At 45.8% G+C, this 22,980-nt stretch overlaps 1 protein-coding gene across 1 annotated transcript in view; it reads right to left on the bottom strand.

Annotated features, from left to right (window-relative positions):
- The window catches only part of UBL3 (ubiquitin like 3), an 88,565-nt gene that overhangs the window by 14,653 nt on the left and 50,932 nt on the right, over positions 1–22,980 (bottom strand). The window contains exon 2 of the mRNA XM_072134364.1: positions 12,031–12,139. Coding sequence (XP_071990465.1) covers positions 12,031–12,139 — 109 coding nt within the window. The remainder of the gene's footprint in view (positions 1–12,030; positions 12,140–22,980) is intronic.

The raw sequence follows: 22,980 nt of genomic DNA on the forward strand, positions 1-22,980 counted from the left end.
ACATACAATGTGAGGGTAAATCGGGGAAGATTCGAGTGATCGCCACATATAAAGTCGTATGTCCGATCGCAAGGTGGGGAAAAGATCGGCTACATGATGGTTATCATGGGGCTTGGGAGTCTAGGAGTAATGATGGTCATACAGTATACAATGAGCCAAATCAAGGCTTAGAGGTGCCAAATAGAGTCGGACATCATGAGCCACGTCAAGGAATAAAGGTGGCCAAATAGAGTAGGACATCATGAGCCACGTCAAGGAATAAAGGTGGTGAAATGGTGTAAGACAGCATGAGCCACATCAAGGAATAAAGGTAATCAAATAGAGTAGGACATCATGAGCCACATCAAGGAATAAAGGTGGTCAAATGGTGTAAGACAGCATGAGCCACGTCAAGGAATAAAGGTGGCCAAATAGAGTAGGACATCATGAGCCACATGAAGGAATAAAGGTGGTCAAATGGTGTAAGACAGCATGAGCCAAACATAAGCCAAGTCAAGGAATAAAGGTGCTCAAATAGAGTAGGACACCGTGAACCTAGTGCAAGGCACATGGTGTAGGACCTCATGAGCAAAGTCTAGGTAATAAGGTGGCCATATGGTGTAGGACATCATAAACCAGCAATGAGCCGGGTCTCAGAACAAAAATGGCTACAAAACTATTTTACAAACCTAAATGTAAAAGGTAGAATAGGACAACATGAGACAGTAACACGTCAAGGCAAGAAAATGGAGACCATACACTGTAAAACACCGAGAACACAAGTGAAGACTAAAAGGTGATCATATAGTGTAGGATAAGCTGTAAATCAGCAATGGGCCAGGGCTTATAAGCAACATTTTCCCAAACCCAAGAGTAATGGTAGCATAGGACAATATTAGTCACGAATATGGCTCTGAGTCAGCAATGAGGCCATAATGAGGCCATAAACCCCCATGGTGACCACCCTCTGATGGGGTCGGCTCACACCACAGCATCACACCCCCCATATACTGGACCACACTATAGGATGGGGAATTTGGCCATCATCTATTTGAGAGAGATCCATTTGTCAGTGATTTCTTATACCGTCCCTCTGATAGACACCAGCACGTCTACAGAGCACCATGGACCGTCCTCCCATCACTAACAATGTGAAGAAGAAACTACAGAGACCGTTTCATCACACACATTGGTCAGAACGATGATGACAGCGTAGTAGTAAGCATCATAAATAATAAAACACAAGCCCTCACAGGCTGGAGGAGACTATCAGGGGGTGTCCACAGGGGGCTGACTGCGCTGTCTGATGGGGAGCAGAGTCATAGGGGGAGATTTATCAGAAGTGGATGAGAGCAGAACTGTTCTAGTTGCCCAATCAGAGCTCAGCTTTCATTTTCCCACAGCTGTTTATAAAATTAAAGCTCATCTCTGACTGGTTTTCAATGTGCAACTAGAACAGTTTTAGCTCAGACATTTCTGATAAATCTTCTGATACAATCTCCTATGCATTGCATAGGCCCAACTTACACTAGATATGATGTGGACCTACTATGTGGACTGCAGGAGACTATACGCTATGGATTAGTACACACAATAAAACCGCAGGCAGTGTAGCAGCTTGGAGAAGAGCTCACTAACCCCTTTGTGCTTGCTCTTTGTAGCAGAACTATGAAAACTAGAGGTATATTTAAGGTTAGCTTCCAAAAAGTGGATGTGTACTAACACTGCTGTGCTCTTAACACTCTGCATTAATCTCCCTTCCTGCGCCACTCCTTCTCCAGCAGTATCTGCAGCAATTACTAAGTCACTAAGACTAGAGGAAAGGCTCTATGGAGCAGCTCAGTGCAGAGAGCCAAGAGCACAGCAGTGTAAGGACACAACCCATAACAAACGGAGAAATTCTGGCCTGCAAAATATAAGTCCGTCACAGTCCTGCTGCAGCCTACAGATGCAACTCTATGGGGCATATGTATCATAGTTTTTCGGCTGCCACTTTTTCAAGTTTCCTGAAGTTGGCCTACGTAATCATTGCAATGTATCCTAAGTTGTATCCCTTTGTGATGAGTTGCCTTTGTAGTCTCACTTTTGTGACTTTTTAGTCCGAAAAAGTAGCTCCCAAACGTAAATCTGGATCTAGCATGCTCTGTTTTGGGACTTATTAGGTGCAAGAATGGGACAATTTCAGAGCCCAAAAGTCTCACAAGTTAGGCTACATTCACATTGACATGTGCCCACTGTACCATAGCACAGGGGCACACGTCAGCGCTGCTCACCCCCGCTCCTCTCCATAGAGGAACATTGCACACGGCGCTGGATTCTGGAGAAAGATAAGATATGTCCTATCTTCTCCCGGCTACGGAACAGTGTTGCACATGTGCTGCACCGCACCGCTCCCTTAGGGCGCAATGAGCCCACTGCCGTGTATGGGAGACGCATATATATACGCCGGCCCTCTATACGTCCCCCATACGTTCGTGTGAATGTAGCCTTAAACAAACATCTAGGCTACAAAGATAAATACAGTCACTGTGTTAAATCCTAGAGGCAGCCAACTCTGGCACACCGCTTTATTCCGCACCTAAAAAGTCTCAAACTGCGGAAAGATGCACAAAAAAAAAAAAAAAAGTGATACATGTCCCCCTATGACTTGGGAGCGGTGGCAGGTTGCGGCACCATGGGGAGGGAGTGAGGCACCATGGGGGCCACCGGGAGGGTATACGGCAGCATGGGGGCCACCGGGAGGGTGCGGGTGGCATAGCGCCCAGGTGCCATAGCACCTTAATGACTGTGTTCTTCTAGGAGATGATATCAATGATTGAATCTTGAAAATGCTGTTCTGCATTAACTCATTAAGATCCAGAGTCCAACCATCACTTCGATGCGATAAGGAAGTTAATGGATTATTTTGCTGCAATGAGGGTGACGAGGGCTGTGTGGGCTAAAAAAAACTGTCATGAAATAATCATTATGTGGATCACTGACAGAACCTCAACTCGTCGTGAAGCACTTGTGTCACATCCCAGACATCCTACATCTAGTTATGGGATTGGTGGCGACAACATTGACCCCTCTACAGACTAAAGATGATGGAAGATATAAAATAAACATATGTACATAAGAGGCCGCAGCCCTAATCAAGATGAAGGGCCCGAGATGCTATACCAATTACACTCCAAGGACAATAGTGGCAACGTTTCTGCTCAGGGGGGTTGTACAGGACTTTGCCTCTTCATTGTACCACACCACCATACTACAATATGTCTGCCTGGTAGTACAGCTAAATCCTATGCAATCAAATGAGATGGAGCTGCAGAAAGGCTTTATCAGAAGTGTATGAGAGCAAAACTGTTCTAGTTGTCCATGGCAACCAATTAGAGCTCAGATTTCATTGTCCCACAGCAGTTTATGAAATTAAAGCTGAGCTCTGATTGGTTTCCATGGGTAACTAGAACAGTTTTACCTCAGACACTTCTGATAACTCTCCCCCATATATGTCCGATAAAAATCAAGTCACAGTGCTCAACTGAGCAACGTTCCATCATCAGACGGCCCATCACCATCTGATTTACTAGACTATGGTGATCACTAATGAAATCCCTAAACTCCCCTTTCATTCTAGTATTTTTACTCCTTTACCTCCAATGATGTGCTGCTTTGTATGAGGATAGGAAAAATACATTCCAGCACCAAAAAATAAAAATAATGGGGCAGATTTATTAAAAAAAAAAAAAAAAAAGAAGTGTCATAAGGTTCTACTCTGCACCTCCTATTAGTTTGCTTACTTTACGCCAGTAAGTAAAAACTAAATTCTGTCGGGTTCACAGTATTTTTGGCGCAAGGCCATGCCCCCTATTCTTAGGCCACGCTTTTTTCATCAAGCTAGTCGTGGGTGAGCCCGAAAACTATCTAAACCCCTGGCGCAGACAGTTTTTTTTAGCGCAAACTATGCAAGAATTCTGTCGTAGACCGATTAAGAAATCTCCCCCGATGACTTCCTTTATTGGTTACATAGTAAAATGACAGACAAAGGGTACTGGCAAATATTGGGTGCCCTTAATCATAGCAAAGACTGGTCGACAAGCTGTGGTAGGTTTTTTTTCAACGATGTGTTGCTTTACTGCAGTGCCGTTTTGAATGAAGGTCACATGACAGGTGCTACTACCTTAGAAACCCCAAAGCTAGCAGAATACTAAAACGTTATTGGTGCAGGGAAAAATATAAAAAAAAACTTGAGTGAGATAGATGCCCGATACGGAGGCAACGTGCACATATACTGCTATATACGCGAGTCCAATCGTTACATTAGCAGCAGTGCCCATATACAACTCCATTTATTCTGGTTCTACAAGATTGGTCATAAGTTTATGACATAGCACAATCCCTTTAAGGTTTCTCTCCGTGTTTGCGTGGGTTTCCTCTGGGTCCTCTGGTTTCCTCCCACACTCCAAAACATACTGGTCGGTTGATTAGATTGTGAGCCCCATTGGGGACAGGGACCGATTTGACATTATTTATATAGCACACGCAGATTACGGAGCGCTGCACAAAGCAAGAATATAAATAAAGAATTATTATTATTATTAGTAGTAGTAGTAGTTACATAGGGCTGCAGAGCCCCTGAAATAATCTTCAGGACTGTCGAATAAATCACGTAGCCTCACGTTTGCCTTTCAACGCATCTTTTTCCAATGTCTTCCTATACTTGTCCATCAAAACTCTGTTAAAGGTTTGCTTTTACTTAATTAGAGAAGAACAGATGGTTGTTCCATCGTCAATTACCAGTAGAGACAATTACGCCGGGTGATCAAAAGTGGACATTCACCTTCTGTAATTTCATGAGCGCAGGAAGAACAGTGCAGTAGGATTTGCCTTATATCAGCGATTTTACCTTCCGCTCTGGATTTTCAATGCATCTAATTAGATTGTAAGCTCTTACAGCGCGTACCTGCTGCACACAACTGTACATACATAGAGGAGTTACGTATGTCCAGACAAATATCACCGGGAACTACGAGCCAGAAACACAGCAGCACATAATTTGGCAATGTACAGCACTTGCCGTATGAAATGAAAGGACCATTTCAATGTAATTAGGAGAGCAAGATGGGTGGTGTGCTGTGACTAGAATGTAAAGGGATACAATTTTCCTTTAAATTTTTGTTAAGTTTTTGGTGAGCCCTTTCAGAAAACACTTCACCAACATCTGGACGGTCCATCAATATATATACTGATATGTTGCCGAGATACTGCATTATCGTTCTGCTCCTCCTGCTCTATAACACGCCGTCTGCATATAGGACACCATGTACAATCTGCTCAGTGCATACTACTCTATAACATGCCGTCTGCATATAGGACACCATGTACAATCTGCTCAGTGCATACTGCTCTATAACATGCCGTCTGCATATAGGACACCATGTACAATCTGCTCAGAGCATACTGCTCTATAACATGCCGTCTGCATATAGGACACCATGTACAATCTGCTCCGTGTATACTGCTGTATAACATGCCGTCTGCAGAGCAGACACAGTGCAATGAGCTGACCACCTCCTGCCTGCAGATAGGACACTACGTGCAATCAGCTTAGCTCCTCCTGCTTTATAACATGCTACCTGCAGATGGGACACTATGTACAATGAGTTCAGCTCTTCTTGCGTTAAAAAACGCTGCCTTCCGATTACACAGCAGATTTTTTACTTGACAGGTCCCCTTTAAGATAATTTTCCCCTGGGTCCCGGCACAGACATGTATGACACGAGCACAAACAATAAGGATATTTTTATGACAGACTATAAACAGTCTTTCTACTGCAGTAAACTATATTAGTGTAGTTTAAAGCAATAATGATGTTAATCTGGAGGAGAAAGAGGAATGCGACTGGCGTTACCTTGGAAACAAGTAATTCACCCAACGCGACAGAGTTATTAGAGATTGCTTCCGATGTTCCAAGAAGCTCTAGGGATAGAGGGAGACATTAAATGGTGACGCAACCCATAGCCGCTCTTATTCTGGGTCTCTCTTAGGGTGTGGGTTTCCTACTTTTGGATGTTTTAATGTGTGAGATATATATATAATGTATGTATGTCTGTCTCTATCTATAGTGTGATATGGGCAGGTCTTGGCACACAGTACAATAGATACCATGCACATCTCTTTGGCGTGTACAACCAGCATTGTAATACTGGCCCTCGCTCGTCTCCGGTTCAGGAAACTCGGATCCAAAGTCTTTGACTGCACAAAATGTGGCTGCGCTGCGGTGTGGTATCACATTATGACACTGAACGCTAGTTTATACGGCTTGGCAGGACGCCCTGCCCTACTTCTACAGACGGAGGACAACAGTGAAACCAGGCGTCAGCATCTCTAGGAGGCAGCGCAAACTGAGATCCTTGCAGAAAATGATACACAAGGTTTCCTGTCGAAAAATTCAACATCCAACACAAATACTAGCTGGGGGGAAAAAAATGGCTTATATCGGTGGCGTCTGTAAATTTCCATTAGATGAGGGTCATTTTACTTCTGTAAGAAGGCACAAAGGAGTGTTCACGTCGCTACAGGTTCTGTTACCACCGGGGACTGTAAGGTAATAGGTAACTAAACATATGGCCTCATTGGTGGAGTCTTTCTTGGAAAATGTGTGATGTGAATGCAGAGAAATCTTAAGTTATACCAGGGAAAGACCTTCATGTCCGTCTCAGTAACAAACTTCACGGCTGTGTCCAGTGGGGCAACAAAAGGCTAATTTGTATTTATGTATGCCAGAAATTGTCTGAAGAAAGGCTTATGATGGAGGGCACATCACCTGACACGTGTGAAAGGGAAGCCATCATTTTAACACACACTAACTAAACACATCTGCCACCACAAAAGTGATAAAACCTACAGCATAGTAATACATACTACTACAGAAACCAAATACTGCATTCAGAGCCGATAATACTGGAGACCCTAGAGTATACAATAATACTACTGGAGCCCCCAGCGCAGACATATACAAAAGACCCACAGGACAGACGGATACTAGAGACCCCCCAGAAAAGAAAAAATAAATTCTCAATTTTCCTAGCTTGGCTTTTACCGACGCCACAGCCCTGGCTATTATACAGCAGTATAACTATCCCTATATTGTTATTCCACATGCCATCAATGCATATTCATGTTGTTCTAGCTGAGCTGTGTCTCCAGTTACTGTTCCATCATTTATGGGCTGGCTGTGTGACACGCTGAAGAGAATTTCTGATGGAGAGGTTAACAAGGGTTTGAGAGAGACACTGGCTGTTTGTGATTGGCTGAAGAGAAATCAGCTGATGTCTCCCTCAAGAATTCTCTTCCGCGAGGGGAATTAAATGTGCGGGTGTTCAAGAAGGGTGCAAATATGCCAGACACAGCTCAGAGAAGATAACATGATCAGACATGGGATCATGTGTACATATTACAGACTTTACAGGCAGGTGGAATAACAATATAGGGATAGTTGTACTGCTGTATTATTGCAGTTTTCATAGATTCTTTTTAAGTTTATGTGTGTCCGGGGAGCTGACTGGGTACCTTTAACAATTTCATCCCATCTTACTTATATTGCGTGTACCCAAAATTGAACACTCCCTTCTGTCTGCTCTGTGTAACAGCTGCAGCAGTCTCTTAATGTTAGTGCAAATAAAGGAAGTCGGTAACTGCTAAGCGGCCAAGCATATGGAGAAAGCCGCCTCCAGGGCACTTGCAATTTAGAGGCACCCAACAGGGATTCGGTTTTCACCAATGGGTGGAACGGTAGGTCGAGCAGGTGCCCTGTGATCCACTGAATAGCATGGAACTGTCAAAAATGGCAGAACATAGCGCTCAGGTATCTCTGCACTACCATTAATTGTTCTACGAGAGTGGCGTATATAACCGAGCCTTGTTCTCTGCAAAATCAGACACCCACATACTATGGAATAAGGCAGAAAGACACACGCTAGTCCTATAACTCCACCCATTATTAAGAACGGGACCCCTCTCTCTACTATTGATGGGGGTCGCAACAGTTGGACCTTCACCAATCAGCGTATCATCCGCTTTGCTGTGGACTTGTTACATCCCCTTTAAGCGCCTCTATAGAATTATATCAGGTCAGTGCCCCCATTATTAGACATTCACTATTAGTAAGGGGGGAGTGTGTTGACTGTAGCCAAGCAGCGGCTGCTAATACAATGTTATGCCAACAAATCGCAGCGGACCAAGCATGACGCCCGGAGTGCACAGCGTATTATCAAAGTATGATCCATAAATGAGAAGCACTGGTGCGGATAACTTATTAAAATGTCCGAAAAATAATTAGCTTCATAGGTTGCCAACGCTTTGATGTTTCATTCAGGAAACAGGAGTCCACCATCAGCTCACTGAACAGCATCATAGGCTTCTACAGTGATGGACTGCGGACACAACTATTCCCTTAACCACAATGAAAACTGCAATTAAACAGAAATAACCTGAGCACCACGCAGCCGGCATCTTATCCACCAGCTTCTGAAAAACTAAAAAAACCTGGCCCGAAAGAAGAAAGTTTATATAGGAAGCTTCATGTAATTTAAGAACACTAATGAGTTTGTTGGGCATCACATACTCTTCGCTGTTTTCACTCCTTACCATATGCTACTAGTGCTCTGGCCCGCATGGATTTTCTTATGGATTTCTGGAAAACCCCTTAAACATTCTCTCATATTACTAGTTAGGTAACAGAAACAACAGGTTTTCCAGACCAATTATCTTTCATAATTGAAGCAAATACATGAGGACCTAGTTCTAGGAAGCCAGAACTGCTGTGTAATGTCCTCCATGCTGCTGCTATCCGTCTAAGGGCTCATTCACACGGCCATTCATGGGGACATACATGCGGCCGCAAATTTGTGGGCGCATATACATCCTCGTAGATGGCAATGGTGGCCCGGGGGCACACATGTGTGGCACCGATCCGCGCGGCACACCACTAAAAGATAGAGCATACTGTATCTTACTGTGAGTGTGCGGCCTTGTGCCGCTGTTCCCTATGGAAGGAGGAGGCGTCACCTCCTCCTCACCTCCAGCACACGGCGGTATGCTCGCACAGCGGGGATACCGCGTGTGAAAGAACCATAACATGCGTCGAGAGGAAGGCTATCAGGACCCCCCTGTGGCCAGTGTATACATAGCACCCACCAGTTCACGGACATAGAGCATACACAGAATACAAGTTCTACTATGATCTGAAAGTTTAATTTCTCATTTTTTTTTAAGTAAAGTTTTACAGCGAAAGGAAGAGATACTTCACCGATCTACTTACATAAGTACATCTACCCACTCTAGTATAAGCCGACCCGAGTATAAGCCGAAGATCCTGATTTTGCCTCAATAAAATGGAAACACTTATTGGGTACAAACCGAGGGTGGGAAATGCAGCAACTACTCTTTAATAAAAATGACCAGCAGTGCCCCATTCAGTATTAAAAAAAAACCAAACAAACAACAAAAAAACCCTTAGTACTCACCTCCGGCGCTCACCCACGTCGTCCTCTCCCCGCATCTTCTGTCTTCCAGGCAGTTTATCAGTCTATGCTCTCTGCCCGCATGCACACCACCTGATGACATGCGGGCAAAGAGCATGGACGTGTCTCTGCCCGCACTGCCTGGAAGATGTGGGGAGAGGACGCCTTGGGTGAGCATATATCAACCCCAAACCATTGTAAAGTTTTATAAATTTTGGACAAGGGTCACAAAACTAAATATTGGTATGGCAGGAAGGAAAAGTTGTTACTATCTATATTCCAGGATGGCAAAGGATTAATATATAATATAAGGATTAGTATAGTATTGGTAATATATGTATAGTATGTATAATATTGTATGTGGGTGCAGTATTGCTTCTGTATGAGAAATATATTTTAATACATACACACACACATTATTATTATTAATAATATATATATATATATATGATAGTATATCTTATACAACCTATAAACTATGTCTAGTATCCATTATTTAAGATATACAAGTCCCCTACTTAAGAACAACCGACTTACAGACAACCCCTAGTTACAAACGGACCTCTGGATATTGGTAATTTGCTGTACTTTAGCCTTAGGCTAAAATGATCAGCTTTAACAGTTATCACAGGTGTCCTTATAAAAGGACTGCTAGCACTAAGGGGGGTGTGTATAAATTAAAATACGAGGTTACCGAGGCACTTGGGTGACATAGCACAACTTTTATAACTTCTTTATATTTCTGTGATCGCAGCATTTAGTGTTATAATAGAAGCAGTCCTCAGGAACTCCTTAGTAGGACACATCTACCATCACTACACTAATGGTAAATGTCCTTTAAAAATTACCCATAGTACAGGCAGTCCCCGGGTTACATACAAGATAGGGTCTGGAGGTTTGTTCTTAAGTTGAATTTGTATGTAAGTCGAAACTGTATATTTTATAATGGAAGTTCTAGACAATTTTTTTTCTTTTGCCCCAGTGACAATTGGAGTTTCAAAATTTTTGGTGTAATTGGACCAAGAATTATCAATAAAGCTTCATTACAGACATCTTACAGCTGATCATTGCAGTCTGGGACTATAGTAAAGCATCCAGAGAGCTTCACCAGAGGTCACAGTGGGCAGAGGGGTCCGTCTGTAACTATGGGTTGTCTGTAAGTCGGGTGTCCTTAAGTAGGGGACCGCCTGTATACTTACATAGTACTGTATATCATACATAACCTATACTATAAATATTATATCACATATATATATGACATTAAACCTATATACTATTTTATACCCAACATATAATATACATAACCTATACTATAAATACTATAATATAGTATAGGTTATATACCATATTGTATGTATAGTATAGGTCAGTGATGGCGAACCTTTAAGCGGCCGAGTGCCCAAACTGAGCCCAAAACCCCCCTTATTTATCGCGAGGTGCCAACCAAAAATTAAAGCAGTAACTTATTGCTCCCTGTTCAACAACTTTATATTTACCTCCAGAGGACATCAACAGAGTAGAAAGATGGACATTTTTCATAATTTTAGCTTCTTGCCAGTGTCCCTCTGTGCACAGAGAATCATGGGACCAGCAGGAGGTCCTCCAAAGATAATTTGGCCCTGTCTACTCATTCTCCCCCTTCCTACAGTCACAAGTACCAAAGTAAGTATCAGAATATGACTGAAAGCAGCATCTTTTAAGTTGTTTGGAACTGGAGGAAGATTCTTTGAGTCTTGTCTGGTGCACTGGGGCGATGGCCCGGGTGCCCACAGAAAGGGCTCTGAGTGCCGCCTCTGGCACCCGTGCCATAGGTTCGCCATCACTGGTATAGGTTATGTATATTATATGTTGGGTATAAAATAGTATATAGGTTTAATTTCACTTGTGTCTGATATAATATTTATAGTATATGTTATGTACGGTATTGTAAGAAAAGATCCAAGCAGCACTATCAAAACACACGTGTAAACAAAAAGCGGTGCTCACCTATGAGGGTGCCCGGTCCTTCAGCGCACCAGATTGTAGTGAAAAATACCTTAGTGGATTTATTCCACGTGAAAGAGCAATGGAATACATTTCACATGGAGTTAATCCGCTAAGGTATTTTTCACTAGAATTTGGTGTGCTGTTTTATTTTTTCATTTGTCTCTATAGTATATTATGCTATACCTCCGTATTGTATCATACAAAACCTATGAACGGCTATAATTGCTATACAATGTAGGCAGAGTATATGTTATGGATGCTATATGTATAGTATAGGATATGGATGCTATATGTATAGTATAGGTTATGGATGCTATATGTATAGTATAGGATATGGATGCTATATGTATAGTATAGGATATGGATGCTATATGTATAGTATAGGATATGGATGCTATATGTATAGTATAGGATATGGATGCTATATGTATAGTATATGTTATGGATGCTATATGTATAGTATAGGATATGGATGCTATAATAAGACGTTTCCTATAGATTATGGCACACCAGCAATGATAACCAGAAGGCAGGGACTAGTAGCAGTAGAGCCACTTACCCATTGGCCAGTTGTCATACACATGTTTAGCGATGTCGGCCGCTGAGTCGTTTGGTGAAAAGAGAAATTCTTTTGTCTTGCCGCTTACCAAGATGAGACGTAAATTGATCTGTAAAAGAGAAGAGGATGGTGAGACATTTACACACCAATACCACAGGGATAAAAAGTGCCACAAAGTATCAGCACCAAATATGATTCCTAAGAAGTGTTCTGCCAATAGGAAACAAGAAGGACATTGTTACTACATCTAAAGTCCCGCCCAAGTATAAGCAGAGGCCCCTAATTTACCACCAAAAACTGGGAAAACCTATTGACTCAAGTATAAGCCGAGGGTGGAAAATGCATTGTTCACAGCCTACAAGTAGCCAGCCAGCCCCCTGTAGTATATAGCCAGCCAGCCCCCAGAAGTATACAGGTTGCCAGCCAGCCCCCAGTAGTATATAGGCTGCCAGCCAGCCCCTAGTAGTATATAGGCTGCCAGCCAAACCCCAGTAGTATATAGGCTGCCAGCCAAACCCCAGTAATATACAGCCAGCCTGCCAGCCGCCAGTAGTATATAGGCTGCCAGCCAGCCCCTAGTAGTATATAGGCTGCCAGCCAGTCCCCAGTAGTATATAGGCTGCCAGCCAGTCCCCAGTAGTATATAGGCTGCCAGCCAAACCCCAGTAATATACAGCCAGCCTGCCAGCCGCCAGTAGTATACAGCCAGCCTGCCAGCCGCCAGTAGTATATAGGCTGCCAGCCAGCCCCCAGTAGTATATAGGCTGCCAGCCAGCCCCCAGTAGTATATAGGCTGCCAGCCAAACCCCAGTAATATATAGGCTGCCAGCCAAACCCCAGTAATATACAGCCAGCCTGCCAGCCCCAGTAGTATATAGGCTGACAGCCTGCCCCCAGTAGTATATAGGCTGACAGCCAGCCCCCAGTAGTATATAGGCTGACAGCCAGCCCCCAGTAGTATATAGGCTGACAGCCAGCCCCCAGTAGTATATAGGCTGACAGCCAGCCCCCAGTAGTATATAGGCTGACAGCCTGCCCCCAGTCGTATACAGCCAGCCCAGCCAGCCCCCAGTAGAATATAGCCTGCCCAGCCTGCCCCCAGTACTATACAGCCTGCCCCCAGTACTATACAGCCTGCCCAGCCTGCCCCCAGTACTATACAGCCTGCCCCCAGTACTATACAGCCAGCCCAGCCTGCCCCCAGTAGTATACAGCCTGCCCCCAGTAGTATATAGGCTGACAGCGAGCCCCCAGTAGTATATAGGCTGACAGCGAGCCCCCAGTAGTATATAGGCTGACAGCGAGCCCCCAGTAGTATATAGGCTGACAGCGAGCCCCCAGTAGAATACAGCCAGCCCAGCCTGCCCCCAGTAGAATACAGCCAGCCCCCAGTAGTATACAGCCAGCCCAGCCTGCCCCCAGTAGTATACAGCCAGCCCAGCCTGCCCCCAGTAGTATACAGCCAGCCCAGCCTGCCCCCAGTAGTATACAGCCAGCCCAGCCTGCCCCCAGTAGTATACAGCCAGCCCAGCCTGCCCCCAGTAGTATACAGCCAGCCCAGCCTGCCCCCAGTAGTATACAGCCAGCGCAGCCTGCCCCCAGTAGTATACAGCCAGCGCAGCCTGCCCCCAGTAGTATACAGCCAGCGCAGCCTGCCCCCAGTAGTATACAGCACAGCCCAGCCTGCCCCCAGTAGTATACAGCCAGCGCAGCCTGCCCCCAGTAGTATACAGCCAGCGCAGCCTGCCCCCAGTAGTATACAGCACAGCCCAGCCTGCCCCCAGTAGTATACAGCCAGCCCCCAGTAGTATACAGCCAGCCCAGCCTGCCCCCAGTAGTATACAGCCTGCCCCCAGTCGTATATAGGCTGACAGCCAGCCCCCAGTCGTATATAGGCTGACAGCCAGCCCCCAGTCGTATATAGGCTGACAGCCAGCCCCCAGTCGTATATAGGCTGACAGCCAGCCCCCAGTCGTATATAGGCTGACAGCCAGCCCCCAGTCGTATATAGGCTGACAGCCAGCCCCCAGTCGTATATAGGCTGACAGCCAGCCCCCAGTCGTATATAGGCTGACAGCCAGCCCCCAGTCGTATATAGGCTGACAGCCAGCCCCCAGTCGTATATAGGCTGACAGCCAGCCCCCAGTCGTATATAGGCTGACAGCCAGCCCCCAGTCGTATATAGGCTGACAGCCAGCCCCCAGTCGTATATAGGCTGACAGCCAGCCCCCAGTCGTATATAGGCTGACAGCCAGCCCCCAGTCGTATATAGGCTGACAGCCAGCCCCCAGTCGTATATAGGCTGACAGCCAGCCCCCAGTCGTATATAGGCTGACAGCCAGCCCCCAGTCGTATATAGGCTGACAGCCAGCCCCCAGTCGTATATAGGCTGACAGCCAGCCCCCAGTCGTATATAGGCTGACAGCCAGCCCCCAGTCGTATATAGGCTGACAGCCAGCCCCCAGTCGTATACAGCCAGCCCAGCCAGCCCCCAGTAGAATATAGCCTGCCCCCAGTAGTATACAGCACAGCCCAGCCTGCCCCCAGTAGTATACAGCACAGCCCAGCCTGCCCCCAGTACTATACAGCCTGCCCCCAGTAGTATATAGCCAGCCCAGCCTGCCCCCAGTAGTATATAGGCTGACAGCGAGCCCCCAGTAGTATACAGCCAGCCCAGCCTGCCCCCAGTAGTATACAGCCAGCCCCCAGTAGTATACAGCCAGCCCCCAGTAGTATATAGGCTGACAGCCAGCCCCCAGTAGTATACAGCCAGCCCAGCCAGCCCCAGTAGTATATAGCCTGCCCCCAGTAGTATACAGCCAGCCCAGCCTGCCCCCAGTAGTATACAGCCAGCCCAGCCTGCCCCCAGTAGTATACAGCACAGCCCAGCCTGCCCCCAGTAGTATACAGCCAGCCCCCAGTAGTATACAGCCAGCCCCCAGTAGTATACAGCCAGCCCCCAGTAGTATACAGCCAGCCCCCAGTAGTATACAGCCAGCCCAGCCTGCCCCCAGTAGTATATAGGCTGACAGCCAGCCCCCAGTAGTATATAGGCTGACAGCCAGCCCCCAGTAGTATACAGCCAGCCCAGCCTGCCCCCAGTAGTATACAGCCAGCCCAGCCTGCCCCCAGTAGTATACAGCCAGCCCAGCCTGCCCCCAGTAGTATACAGCCAGCCCAGCCTGCCCCCAGTAGTATACAGCCAGCCCAGCCTGCCCCCAGTAGTATACAGCCAGCCCAGCCTGCCCCCAGTAGTATACAGCCAGCCCAGCCTGCCCCCAGTAGTATACAGCCAGCCCAGCCTGCCCCCAGTAGTATACAGCCAGCCCAGCCTGCCCCCAGTAGTATACAGCCAGCCCAGCCTGCCCCCAGTAGTATACAGCCAGCCCAGCCCCAGTAGTATACAGCACAGCACAGCCCAGCCCCAGTAGTATACAGCACAGCCCAGCCTGCCCCCAGTAGTATACAGCCAGCCCAGCCTGCCCCCAGTAGTATACAGCCAGCCCAGCCTGCCCCCAGTAGTATACAGCCAGCCCAGCCTGCCCCCAGTAGTATACAGCCAGCCCAGCCTGCCCCCAGTAGTATACAGCCAGCCCAGCCTGCCCCCAGTAGTATACAGCCAGCCCAGCCTGCCCCCAGTAGTATACAGCCAGCCCAGCCTGCCCCCAGTAGTATACAGCCAGCCCAGCCTGCCCCCAGTAGTATACAGCCAGCCCAGCCTGCCCCCAGTAGTATACAGCCAGCCCAGCCTGCCCCCAGTAGTATACAGCCAGCCCAGCCTGCCCCCAGTAGTATACAGCCAGCCCAGCCTGCCCCCAGTAGTATACAGCCAGCCCAGCCTGCCCCCAGTAGTATACAGCCAGCCCAGCCTGCCCCCAGTAGTGTACAGCACAGCCCAGCCTGCCCCCAGTAGTATACAGCACAGCCAGCCTGCCCCCAGTAGTATACAGCACAGCCAGCCTGCCCCCAGTAGTATACAGCACAGCCAGCCTGCCCCCAGTAGTATACAGCACAGCCCAGCCTGCCCCCAGTAGTATACAGCCTGCCCCCCAGTAGTATACAGCCTGCCCCCCAGTAGTATACAGCCTGCCCCCCAGTAGTATACAGCCTGCCCCCCAGTAGTATACAGCCTGCCCCCCAGTAGTATACACGCTCTGCCAGCTGATGCATACTATGACGTCATTAGCGGCTGCATCATAGTATGCGCCGGCCGGCAGATTGCATGGCTGTCTCTCTGCCGGCTGTTACAGCAGAGAGAAGACAGAAGAGGAGCCGCGCCTAGAAGGTGATCGTGTAAGTTTATTTTTTTTATAGACTAGTGTATAAAGCCGAGGTGAGATTTTTCAGCACATTTTTTTATGCTGAAAAACTAGGCTTATACACGGGTATATACGGGCCCTTAATTTTATCACTGGCACGACTGGTGCTAGCAGACCTCAGGTTTCCTAGAGGCAACACCTGAATCTCTCATGTATTTAGGACATATCTTCTGGATAAACATTAGGATATCCCTTTAGGACGGCAGGGGCGGCATATGTTATCAGTTCTAAGAAAAGATGCTCCAAAATTGTTACTTTATGGTGAACACGTGATCGTCGCTGCGACTTCCTTCCAGCACTTCCGATGCCCCACCAAATAACCACATCTACCTTTGAACTTCCCTTTTAGGAGCGGACATCTGTTCGCACCTCACATCATACCTAAAAAACGTTTTCATGTGGTTTTTCTCGTGATGCGCACAGCTGCAAAGGTGACGTCTGTGTAATATACGGAAGCGCAGTAAGAGACGAGCATTTCACCGCGTAGCTGGTCCTTATTTATGGATGTATAGTCAATGGCAACCAAATTCAATTACGGATATAAATATTTAACATTCCCGATTCATCTATGGAAGGCACAATGCATATTATTCATAGCCCCCCCCCCCCAGCAGTAATAAGAGCGCGCGCTGATGGAAGGGTCTCCGTAATAACAGAGGGATCTACTCTCTAATCTGACTGCTAACAGGATGCCAGGACATGTCAGCTGGGATTACAGATGAAAGATCGCTGACCTGGATTACCACTAAACCGGGGAGGCAGAGGTGAAACACATTCATCACTAACCTGACACAGACCCTCATCAATCACCCCCCCTACACCACAGCTAGGAAAGAACAGGATCGCTACACAAAGTAGCACTTCAAAAGTTACAGTAAGGAGCATCAGATTCATAATAAGTCAGGGAAAGGCTTTAAAATGTTTTTGTACCTAGTCTGCACATTGGCCCCCATCCTATCCAACTAAGCTGATTGGAGGAAGTCAGACTGCTGGGCCCCTCACGGATCAGGAGAAGGGGACCCACTGCAATCAGGGGGCCCATTCCAAATGGATTAATGGAAAACTGTGTTTTGGGAACAAATCGTTCCCTTCTTCAGGTCCATAATACACACAAGTGCCCTGATATAAGACAGCAGTGTTCATTATTTTATGCAAAATATCCCTGGTTACTCAGCAGATCAAGTGCATGATCTGTGTATTCAATAGTACGGGAGTGCGGCCAATTGCTGAGCACGGCACTTGGGTATCTCCAGTACACTCTCTGACAGTTAATGGGAGTGGCAGAGATAACAGAGTCCTGTGATCCGCATGCTCGCTCTATCAGGCAACCCATTAGTGTATATGAGACCCCGTCCTGATCAGTGGGGTGCACCAACATTCAGACCCTTAATTGAGAAGCGTGTCACCCCTTATCCTGTGGATAGTAGTGCCTGCATGGAATCTCCGGGATGGGGTGCTCCAAAGATAAGTTAAAGGGATTTTCCCACTTCAGCAAATTAAATGCTATTCTTTGTATGATGAAAAATAAAAATTTTCCAATATACTTCCAATTCTTAGTGGTTTTCTAGAGCTCTGCTTGCTGTCCTATAAAAGATTCATTGCTTATTTCCAGTAGATAGAAATCGGACATAATGAGCCGTGCACCTGTGTGACCATGGTCCGATTTCTATCTACTGGAAATAAGCAATGAATCTTTCTATAGCAGGACAGCAAGCAGAGATCTAGAAAACGGCAAGGAATTGATACAGAAAGTATATTGGAAATTTGTATAACTTTTAATTAATCAAAACAATATCCATTACCTGTTGAAATGGGAACACCCCTTTAACCCCATCATTATCATCACCTAATGGTGATGTTAACACAAGGCATTTAGGCAAATATCCTCCAAACAGGATTATTAGTGTGTTGCAAAACGTAACGTAGACACCATGGGTGAACGCACCCTTATAAAAGTGATACATATATATACCATGGCAGCTTATGAAGGCTAAGGCCGGCGGCACACGTGGCGTTTTGAACCCATTTTTGGGCCGTTTTTAAGCGGTCCATTAAAAAATGCATGTGTTTTTGAAAAACGCATCCGTTTTTGACCCGTTTTAATTAAGATAATTTGTAAAACTGGTCAAAAACGGATGCGGTTTTTTTTTTTAACGGCCCAAAAACGGGTTGAAAACACCATGTGTGCCGCCAGCCTTATTCTGCTGGCACAGCACTATCAGTCACCGGGGGAGCAGCTCCTCCTCCATGACTCTATACAACATATTATTGGGTCCCTGCCTGGATTACATTGGTTGCAGTTTGGAGACGTCATTTATGTTGCTTTCTCTTCTCTTTTGTAATAATATGCTGGAAAAAAGAAAAATCGGAGCGCGAGCCTTGGATCCTTCTAGCAATGGATTTACCACAGGCAGATCCTGAACCTGTGCCCATAATGGATTCTTTTCCCCCCAAAGAAGATTGATACGTGACCGCGTATAAGCAGCGTCCGTGTCAAAGGAGATTCCTACAGACGTGAGCGGTCACGCCGTGAAGGGGTTAAGGCAGCGGCTTCTATTCGCAGACACATGGAAATGATAAGCTATTTGTTTTCAGGCTCCGCTTTGGATCAGGTTGTGAAAAGCCCCTCTGATGTCGACATGCGGCAGAAATCGTCGCCATGGAAACTATTATCTCTCCGAGCTGATCTTGAATGATTTACGGATCTTTTCAGGTTTTTAATCAGGGCAGATTCCTTTGCTAATGCAGTTATATGTGGGGTTTTATTAGATTTTTAAGGAAGATTGCGCAGGGTCTGTGTTTAAAGAGATTTTGGTTTTTTTATTTTGCCCGAGGGGAAAGTCGTGGCGAGCGGCGTTTACGTCACGTGTGGTTCAAACTCAATGTAAAAAAGTAACAAAGTAGATGTTCTCAAGTCGTTTAGTATACACAGTGCCAAAATCTTCCAGGACGAGCGCCCCCCAAACCGGCCACAGGGGTGGGGACAGGCCAAGTCACAACAAAAATAGGATCATAACCGAGGTCGCAGCCTGAATCGTACATGGTATGGACCGCTAACAACAACATCGTTGTGGACCCCGCAGCCAGAACAGCACAGGCACCCGCTATGGTCATTACTACCGGGGAAGGAGGTGGGTGCAGGGGCTATGGCTGGAGACATTGGGGTCTAGAATGACCAAATAATGCTCTATACACACTGTTACTTTCATAGTGAGCAGCATCCCTCTCTGTATGGATTCTGTGACATCACCAGAGAGCTATGACATCAATAGAGAAGATTTATCAAAGGGTGTCCCAGAGCAGAAATATTCTAGTTGCACATGGCAACCAACCAGAGTTCAGCTTTCAATTTCTCAATTACAGTTTTACCTGAGACACTTCTGATACATCTCCCCAAATGTGGTTATATCCCGGTCATGTGACATCACCATGTAGCTATGTCCTCACAGTGTTTATAATCCCGCTCATATGACATCACCATGTAGCTATGACCTCACAGTGTTTATAATCCCGCTCATATGACATCACCATGGAGCTATGTCCTCACAGTGTTTATAATCCCGCTCATATGACATCACCATGGAGCTATGTCCTCACAGTGTTTATAATCCCGCTCATATGACATCACCATGTAGCTATGACCTCACAGTGTTTATAATCCCGCTCATATGACATCACCATGGAGCTATGTCCTCACAGTGTTTATAATCCCGCTCATATGACATCACCATGGAGCTATGTCCTCACAGTGTTTATAATCCCGCTCATATGACATCACCATGGAGCTATGTCCTCACAGTGTTTATAATCCCGCTCATATGACATCACCATGGAGCTATGTCCTCACAGTGTTTATAATCCCGCTCATATGACATCACCATGGAGCTATGTCCTCACAGTGTTTATAATCCCGCTCATGTGACATCACCATGGAGCTATGACCTCACAGTGTTTATAATCCTGCTCATGTGACATCACCATGTAGTCACAGTGCCTTGCAGAAGTATTTGGCCCCACGTGAACTTTTCTACCTTTTGCCACATTTCAGGCTTCAAACCGAAAGATATAAAATTGTTTTTGGTGAAGAATCAACAAAATGTGGGACAATATTTATTGGATATTTTAAACTTATAAAAAAAAATAAAATAAAAAACTAAAACTGAAAAGTGGTGCGTGGGATATATTTGGCCTCTTTACTTTCAGTGCAGCAAACTCCCTTCAGAAGTTCACTGAGGATCTCTGAATGATCCAATGTCCTAAATGACTGATGGTGATACATATAATCCACCTGTGTAATCAGGTCTCTGTATAAATCCACCTGCTCTGTGATGGTCTCAGTGTCTGCATCCTGAAGACCAAGGAACATACCAGGCAGTTCTGTGACACTGTTGGGGAGAAGTTTAAAGCCGGATTTGGATACAAAAAGATTTCACAAACCTTAAACACCACAAGGAGCCGTGTGCAAGCGTCATACTGACATGGAGGGAGCATCAGGCCACTGCAAATCTACCAAGACCCGGCCGTCCCTATAAACTTTCATCCCAAACAAGGAGAAGACTGATCAGAGATGCAGCTAAGAGGCCCAGGATCCCTCTGGATGACCTGAAGATCCCTACAGCTGAGGCGGGAGAGTCTGTCCATAGGACAACGATCAGTCGTACACTGCACAAATCTGCCCTTTATGGAAGAGGCAAGAAGACACCATTTCTCAAAGATATGCATAAAAAGTCTTGTTTAAAGTTTGCCACAAGCATGGGAGACACCAAAAAATGTGCAATAGGTGCCCGGGTCAGATGAAACCAAAATCAAACTTTTTGCCACAATGCCAAATGATATGTTTGGTGTAAAAGCAACACAGCTCATCACCATAAACACATATTCCCCACTGTCACACATGGTGGGGGCAGCATCATGGATTTGGCTTTTCTTCAGCAGAGACAGGGAAGATCGTGAACATTGATGGGAAGATGGATGCAGCCAAATACAGGACCATCCTAGAAGAAAACCTGTTGGAAACTGCAAAAGACCCGAGACTGGGACAGAGAATTATCTTCCAACAAGACAAACATTAAGCTAAATCTACAATGGAAGGTTCACAAATAAACATATCCAGGTGTTAGAATGGCCAAGGGAATCTAGAAAAAGCTGAAGCAAACGCTGCATCCAACCACCCTGATCTCCAGCTGTTCTCCAAGGAAGAATGGGCAAGAATTTCAGTCTCTCAATGTGCGAAACTGATAGAGACCCGATACCCCAAGGGAATCGCAGCAAAAGGTGGTGCTACACGGTATTAACTTAAGGGGTCGAAATAATATTGCAAGTTTAAAATATCCAATAAATATCGTTCCACTTCACAATAGTGTCCAAGTTGTTCTTCACCAAAAAAAAAAAATTACACATTTTCTATCTTTCTGTTTGAAGCCTAAAATGTGTCAAAACATAGAAAAGTTCAAGGGAGCAAATACTTTCGCAAGGCACTGTATGACCTCACAGTGTTTATTATCTCTGTCCTTGTGACATCACGGTGTTGATTACTTGTGACATCACCAAAGCTATGACAATACTGTGTTGATTGTTCCCACTTATGTGGCATCACAGCGGCGATTAGATCCCACCTGTGACATGAGCATGCAGCTATGACATCACTGTGTGGATTATCCCACCTGTGACATCCTACTGGTGACATGAGCATGCAGCTATGACATCACTGTGTTCACGCCCTGTTCTTGTGACCTCTCTGTGCTTACTGTTATACGAGAGCAGCTATAAAAAAAAAACGCATTTAAATGTCATTCACATATTTTATTTTTAATACTCGTCTGAATAATCTGGGAGACTATATGATGTCAGAGCCCCGAGGCTGGATTCCCCATGGGATGTACTTGTAGCGGATCAGCCCTACGGCTAATCCGTTGCAGTGTATACTGGCAGCAAAATGTCCGCAGCTTAAGCAAATCTCCCCCACAAGCTGGATGAGAAAGCCACGGCATGTCGATTTTTATATATTTTTTTTTTGCAGGTTTTCACAGTTTCTTTCCTGTTCCACAATATCAAGTACTAACAGCAGGAAACCCGCAGTGATCACCTAAGGATGACTGCAGCAGAAAATCAGCAGGGAATCCATCCAAAGCGTCTCCATCTTCAAGGTAGAGTCTCCATTTCCTCACAGACCAAAATCTAACATGGACCAACGCTGAATTTTTATCTTTTTTTGCCAATAATATTGTACATAGACAACTCCACTATTCACACAAAGCCCTCGGACTCTGTAATCCACACATACACCTCGCGGGCACCCCTAGGCACAGCGTCTACCCGTCTCCTAGGAGGTGACCGGCTCTTATTATCGGAGAACATGGATGAGCAGGCTACATCTTAAGTGTCTTTCCAGCTGTATGACTTCTTAGGGGTCTTCCATTACTTGGTCCTTGGGGACATCACTGTAGACGAGAGAATCTGATGCGATGTGGGGGAAGCGATGAATGAACATCGTTTTCCCCTTTACTTCCCACGTGCCGGTGTTATAAGGGCACAGCTAACGATGGAAGTCTCTGCCTTCACCAAGTCAGCGCCAATCGATTACCTCACGCTTAACCCAATACCTTCCCGTTTTCTTTTGGCAGGGGATTTT

Source organism: Engystomops pustulosus, chromosome 2 (assembly GCF_040894005.1).
Source record: "Engystomops pustulosus chromosome 2, aEngPut4.maternal, whole genome shotgun sequence".
In the NCBI taxonomy this organism is placed as follows: Eukaryota; Metazoa; Chordata; class Amphibia; order Anura; family Leptodactylidae; genus Engystomops; species Engystomops pustulosus.